We start from the raw sequence: 7,510 nt of genomic DNA, 5'->3' as shown, positions 1-7,510 counted from the left end.
AAATCATTGATTAAGCAAAAGAGCGAGTGCATGATCTTGCCTTGGTGGCATGAAAGATTTCATATGGAATTAGGCTAACCATTGTCAAGAGTACAGCATGTGTTTCTATTGGTTCAGGTTCCAACCAGTGGAGCAATTCTAGTGTTTTTTTGTGTGTTTTGATATGCAACCTATTCTCACAGCCATTGAACTTTCCCTTTAAAAAGCAACTCATCATTTATTTTTATATCTGATATGAGTTGTAGTCATGTGTATCAACTCTGGTAGAAAAAGAAACTACGTTATGGTGTAAAAAATATAATTTGGGGCTTAAAGATCCAATGCAGCTGTTTTTATCTCAATATCAAATCATTTCTGGGTAACAATTAAGTACCTTACTGTGATTGTTTTCAATTAAAATGGTCGAAAATAAACAAAAATGTCTTCTTAGCAAAGAGCAATTTCTCAAAAAAGAAATTTGCTAGGACTGTCTGGGAGTGGGAAAAACTGAAAACTAGCTGTTATTGTCAGAGAGGTTTCGAACTCTTTCTTATTGGTCTATTAACTAATTTACTGCATGGTGCTGTCACCAGGCAGGCCAAAACTCCATCCCACCAAAACCATGCAGAAATGTCAGGCATTTGAGTCATTTAGCAGACGCTCTTATCCAGAGCGACTTACAGTAGTGAGTGCATACATTTTTTTTTTACTTTTTTGTGCGGTCCCCTGTGGGCTCTTACACTAAAAGGGCATTATCATCATTTTCACAATTTCACAGTATTATTCCAACCTCATAGTGTGTAAATAGATTAAAACACAGGAAAATCACGTTTTTGACTGCACTGGGCCTTTAAAGACAGGAATTTCAGAGCCTGTGATGTAGCCTATGTTATGATTGGGCTAAACAAACCGTGCCTCTCTTTTCATTTCGTAGTATCATTTTGAAAATACAAGGTGCCAGATCAGTCGATTTGTTGAGATATTCAGTTATGCTTGTCCATGTCCCCTAATGCGTTACATTGAAATGACAAAGACGTGAGCATTGCACAGTGGCATCGACTGGCAGACAATGTTTAGGAATGCAATGCCACTCATGCACCCCTGAAAAGCAAAAGCAAGGCCATTCTTAAATTGTCAATGCATAAGTGCTATGTACAGTAACTGTTCACAAATACTATATTGAAATGTGGATTTATATTACAATCAAAACACCTCTTTGCAATGAACTTAAGTTGAATCCACTTCATTCCATTAACTGTGTATTGCATAGGCTGTTTGCTGAGAAACACTAGATTCCAAAAGCCTTCAAATGTGCCAAGGATTTGTCTACTGTGGCAACGTCATCAAATGGCATTAATGTGTGTTTAGTACAGGGGTGTGAATCTGAATGACAAATGACAAAAATTTGAGGCAATAACACACTTCGATTATTCATACAATTTGAAAGTGCAGATTTGATAGGTTTTCTTTTTTTGGTGTTTAAGTGCATAAATTTGTTCTCACATTTATGGCTTTTAGGTAACAGACGCATAAATTCAGGCAGGACAAAGTCTTTTGGTGTGCTTGGAGTTGTAGTGGCTTCGCATGTCCTTGCGAAGGCGAAACTTCTCCCCGCAGACGCCGCAGATATACAGGTGCACGTCCATGTGCTTCTCCAGGTGCTCTCCGCTGGGGAAGATCTGGAAGCACACCTGGCAGATGGTCTCGCCGGCGGACAGGTGCGAGATCATGTGGCGCACATGGTCATGTTTGAGGAAGGTGCCCTGGTCACACACGGGGCAGACGTAGCGTGCCATGCCCTTGTGCATGTCGGTGTGCAGCCGGAGCTGCCGCTCACGCAGGAACTGCTTGCCGCACGTCTGGCAGGTGAACTGCTTCTCCTTGGTGTGGACAGTGTAGTGCTCCCGCAGGTGGCAGCGCTGGTAGAAGCCCTTGCCACAGATGGCGCAGAAGTGCTTGCGCCGGTGGTCCGGCTCGACGCCGCCATCCTCCAGCTGGGCGGGGCGGAACAGCTCCTGCTCGTGGCAGGCCAGAGCATGCTCCAATGCCAGGCTCTCGCTCTGGAAAAGTAGGCCACACTGGGGGCAGGCCAGGTCGCCCCCGTCCAGCAGCCCATCGTCCATGGCCTGCGGGTCCTCGGGCAGGGGTGAGTCACCCTCCTCCCCATGGGAGTCGGTGTCCGCACCCTGAGGTTCACCACAACGCTCAGCGTGCTCCTGCAGTTGCCGCCCCTTGATTAGGACCTGGCCACACCTCCCGCAGGCGCAGATGTGGCCCATGTGGCTGGAGATGTAGTGAGCCGACTGGTCCTCCTTCGTGAGCAGTTCTCCACAGAGCTCACATGGCAAACTGTCCCCGTCCTGCTTCTCCACTTTAACCTTGCGCATCTTAACAGGTATGACAGAATCGTTGTTGCTGGACATGTGCCCCTCGAATGGCTCGTTGCTGTCGTCCATGACTGAAACATCAGCCTTGGCCTCCCGGTTAAATTTAATCGGTTCCCTCATAGTGTCGCTGAGTGTACTGTGCCTCGCACTGATCTCTCCCACCTGGACCACCTTAATGCCATCCATCTCGGACACCACGTTTTCTTCCAGCTCCATCTTGATGGTGATATTCCTGGCAGAACCAGGCTCGTTATCCGTACCAATTGTCACGGACCTGATCACTGTGTCGGCGTCTGACTTGTGGTCCGGCCAATCCTCTTCGCCCTTGCAGACCACCCTGTGCTCCTCCATCCCCTCAGAGGCCGAGCTCTCCGCCTTGCTGGAGTCGTTGTCTGCCTCGGCGCTGGTCCTGGGGACCTGAAAGGCCTTACGGTTGGTGCAGGTGAGGATGTGCTCTATCAGCAGCTTCTCGCAGCTAAAGACAAAGCCACAGTCGTCACAGGTGTATGTGCGCCCGAAGCGGGGGCGCTCTTTCAGGGTGGCACTCCGGCCGCCAGGCCTCTTGCGCAGGTCACAAGGCTGCTCAGCCACACTGTCTAGAAACGGTGGTGCAACTACTACCAAAGGGGACGCCACATCCTCCACCACAAGTGGAGGCCTGTTGACTGGGACAGGAATGCTTGGTCGCACAGGCACAGCAGTGATGGCAACTTTGGGCAAACTTTTGGGCTCATCCTCTGGGGCGCTTGGCTTCTGCTGATCGTACATGCGGACTCCAAACATCATTTTTCCTGTAATTGCCGGGCCAACGGAGGAAGAGGAGCCGGACGAGGTGGTGGAGGAAGAGGAGGAGGCAGAGGAGGACGGCGTAAGGTTGGAGGCGCTCCTGATGTCCCGGAGGTCCTCCAGGGTGTCTGGGATATAGTACATCTGCAGGTAGGCCATTGAGACCTTGAGCTCCTCGAACTCGTAGCTGCCCACCACTATGCAGCCCAGGTACATGAGCTGCAGGATGAGGTCGAAGCACTCTGCGCTGATCTGCATGTTGCTGAGGTCCATGCGAGCTGTCCCCTGCTGGTCCCGGATGAACATCATGCGGAAGTAGGAGCTGCACGCAGCCAGCACGGCCTTGTGGGCCCGGAAGTAGATGTCGCCAATGGCGATGCAGCAGTCGCACAGGAAGCCCCACTCCCGTTGGTTGTTGAGCTGCTGCAGGACATGCTCGCTGTGGCTTGGCCTCGCCATCACCCTGGAAGAGTGAAGGGGAGAGCAATTAGCAAAGCAATGCTTCAATCTAAAGATGCTAAATAACTAATGTAGCAGGCACCAAATCTGTTTAAAAACACAACTGTGTAAATTTGCACATGTTAAGATTAATTAAGCTGTTATTATCCCTGTACAATAACCCTCATTAAAAACAAAGGTTAAATAAAACAATAAATAAATAAAAAATCTGAATCAGTCTATTCACAACTCAAGAGGAAACAGCCACTTAACACCACATGACAACTAAATGGTAGGCTTCTCCAACCTCCAAGTCATAGGATGATTAACACATGAATGGTTGCTTATTGGATTCAAACAGAGGAAATACAAAAATATTAACTCTCAGTTGGTAGAGCATGGCGCTTGCAACGCCAGGGTTGTGGGTTCGATTCCCACGGGGGGCCAGTATGAAAAATGTATGCACTCACTAACTGTAAGTCGCTCTGGATAAGAGCGTCTGCTAAATGACGTAAATGTAAAAAGTTCACAAAATAGTGCTCAACATTGCATGTTGAAGTAAAGTATTTTCAAAAGGTCTACATGTGGCACATAATTGTACCACAAAAAGGTCACCTTAAAATAACACTCTCGCGATAAGATCACCCTAAAGATCATTAGTCACACAGGTGTGCACTCACACAGGACTATATTATCAAATTGACGGATTTCAAAATTATCTAGCCTAATTCTATAATATAGAGCACAGCATATTACGTCTTGAACTAGTGTGGCGGCATAAAGCCTAGAGAGGTGGGCCTGCAACCGGAGGGTCGCTGGTTTGAATCCCAAGTATGAAGGGGAAAAGTATGTCGGGATTCGGGTATTCCATCTCCTGCCTTTGTGCCCATGAGCAAGGCACTTAATCCCTAAACTCCAGGCGTGCTACACTGTAACAGACCCTGGCCTCCAACCGCTCAGTGTGTGTGTGTGTTTATGTAAGTGTTCCTCAGGAAGCCGTGTTCCTCTGGAAACAAAAAATTGTATACAGCTAGCTTATCATTTTTATGTCATTTACAGATTTACAGTGATGTCAATGACAGATTTTCTACAGTAACAGTGTTTACATAGTGGAGTTTGTATTTGTATTTATTATGGATCCCCATTAGCTCTTCCTGGGGTCCAGCAAAATTAAGGCAGTTCATACAATTTAAAAAACATTACAATACATTCACAGATTTCACAACACACTGTGTGCCCTCAGGCCCCTACCTACTCTACTTCCACATATCTACACTAATAAATCCATGTGTACGTGTGTATGTTATCATGTGTGTGTATGCATGTGTCTGTGCCTATGTTTGTGTTGCTTCACAGTCCCTGCTGTTACATAAGGAGTTTTTTCAAATCTAATTTTACTACTTGCATCAGTTACTTGATGTGGAATAGAGTTCCATGTAGTCATGGCTCTATGTAGTACTGTGCGCCTCCCATAGTCTGTTCTGGACTTGGGGACTGTGAAGAGACCTCTGGTGGCATGTCTTGTGGGGTATGCATGGGTGACCGAGCTGTGCGCCAGTGGCTGAAACAGACAGCTCGGTGCACCCAACATGTCAACACCTCTCATAAACACAAGTAGTGATGATGTCAATCTCTCCTCCACTTTGAGCCAGGAGAGATCGACATGCATATTATTAATTTTAGCTTTCTGTGTACATCCAAGGGCCAGCCGTACTTCCCTGTTCTGAGCCAATTGCAATTTTCCTAAGTCCTTTTTTGTGGCACCTGACCACACGACTGAACAGTAGTCCAGGTGTGACAAAACTAGGGCCTGTAGGACCTGCCTTGTTGATAGTGCTGTTAAGAAGGTAGAGCAGCGCTTTATTATGGACATACTTCTCCCCATCTTAGTTACTGTTGTATCAATATGTTTTGACCATGACAGTTTACAATCCAGGGTTACTCCAAGCAGTTTAGTCACCTCATCTTGCTCAATTTCCGCATGATTTATTACAAGATTCAGTTGAGGTTTAGGGTTTAGTGAATGATTTGTCCCAAATACAATGCTTTTAGTTTTAGAAATATTTAGGACTAACTTATTCCTTGCCACCCACTCTGAAACTAACTGCAACTCTTTGTTAAGTGTTGCAGTCATTTCAGTCGCTGTAGTAGCTGACATGTATAGTGTTGAGTCATCCACATACATAGACACTCTGGCTTTACTCAAAGCCAGAGGCATGTCATTAGTAAAGATTGGAAAAAGTAATGGGCCTAGACAGCTGCCCTGGGCAATTCCTGATTCTACCTGGATTATGTTGGAGAGGCTTCCATTAAAGAACACCCTCTGTGTTCTGTTAGACAGGTAACTCTGTATCCACAATATAGCAGGTGGAGTAAAGTCATAACACATACGTTTTTCCAGCAGCAGACTATGATCAATAATGTAAAAAGCCACACTGAAGTCTAACAAAACAGCCCCCACAATCTTTTTATCATCAATTTCTCTCAGCCAATCAATAGTAATTTGTGTAAGTGCTGTGCTTGTTGAATGTCCTTCTCTATAAGCATGCTGAATGTTTGTTGTCAATTTGTTTAATGTAAAATAGCATTGTATCTGGTCAAACACCATTTTTTCCAATTGTTTACTAAGGGTTGGTAACAGACTAATTGGTCAGCTATTTGAGCCAGTAAATGGGGCTTTACTATTTTTAGGTAGCGGAATGACTTTTGCTTCCCTCCAGGCCTGGGGGCACACACATTCTAGTAGGCTTAAATTGAAAATATGGCAAATAGGAGTGGCAATATCGTCTGGTATTATCCTCAGTAATTTTCCATCCAAGTTGTCAGACCCCGGTGGCTTGTCATTGTTGATAGTCTGCACTGCATTTGTAGCCTTTTTTAAAGCCTATAACATAAAATGTACTTGAACTTAGTTGGTCACAATGAAATATATGTTTGTCTAACAGCTGTAGTCTAGTCTATCTGCATTCTATCAATGGTCTACTTTTTCTAAATGTGCAGTGAGGTGATGTCCTCTTATTTATGGCAAAAAAAAAATGCAAAAATGCCGTCTCTTTGTCGTTACTCGTCGCCTGCTCAAATCCCGCCCACCCATTTTCATTGGCCTATTTTGGAGACTCAGTCGTGCGGACATCGTGGCTGTCAATCATACCTCACTAAAAGTAATGAACTAAACAGCTTTACAATAATTCCAATCGGAGCAACAGAGTGAATGCGTGATTATTATTACTTGTTGAAAATATCGGGAGGACCAAACAATGTGAAACCAAAATGGAGAGACCTCCCACGGCAGTGGCAGTGTTGTCGGAAATCTCACGCAAGCACGCACTGCCACCCCCGCGCTTCTTCCCGCAATCACGCTATGAGAAAAAAAGCACAGGGTTTTTCCGAAAGCAGGAATGTTTACTCTGTGAAAACACTGAATAAATACTCACCGACAATAAATGGGGCAGACTGTGGATGTAGTAAAACTCAAGTTGGGGTGCAATGTCCAGAAGTTCCACCTGAACCGCTTTTATCGAACCATAAACTTGTGACGAGAATAATCGCGAGGGCGAAGCAAGCCCCTTCTGCAGCACGGATGAAAGAACTTCCGCACAGCCGCTCTGCGAGCTTATTCACCGCACTGAGCGAGATCCAGCCCCACTCACGCAAATCCAAACCTCCCGAGACTGGGTGTACGGTAACAAGGCAGTGACTAGGCTGCTCAGCTGGACGCTTACAAGTAAAATGGACGAACATAGAAAATGTGACTGTAATACTGGCATAGGCTATTTAGGTTCATAGCACCAATGCAAAAAATTAACAAGGTTTATTTTCCTCCGCATAAATTGGATTAAAAGCCTATGTTTATTGCCTATTTATTTCGTCTCCATATGCACTTACCAGAATAACCAACCGATAAGGATGATTTAGCTACA

At 45.5% G+C, this 7,510-nt stretch overlaps 1 protein-coding gene across 1 annotated transcript; it reads right to left on the bottom strand.

Moving 5' to 3' along the window:
• Positions 1 to 323: 323 nt before the first annotated feature.
• On the bottom strand, positions 324 to 7,186 carry LOC311108512 (zinc finger and BTB domain-containing protein 1-like). Its single transcript, XM_084151148.1, has 2 exons — positions 7,025 to 7,186; positions 324 to 3,615 (listed from the first exon to the last, which is right to left on the bottom strand). Exon 2 carries the CDS (start codon positions 3,609 to 3,611, stop codon positions 1,515 to 1,517), a length of 2,097 nt encoding a protein of 698 aa, XP_084007274.1. The 5' UTR covers positions 3,612 to 3,615; positions 7,025 to 7,186; the 3' UTR covers positions 324 to 1,514.
• Between the last annotated feature and the right edge of the window lie 324 nt (positions 7,187 to 7,510).

Source organism: Coregonus lavaretus, assembly GCF_964263955.1.
Source record: "Coregonus lavaretus genome assembly, chromosome: 33".
Lineage (NCBI taxonomy): Eukaryota > Metazoa > Chordata > Actinopteri > Salmoniformes > Salmonidae > Coregonus > Coregonus lavaretus.
Note: the sequence above shows the minus strand (reverse complement) of the source record. Positions and strands in the feature narration are given on the sequence as shown.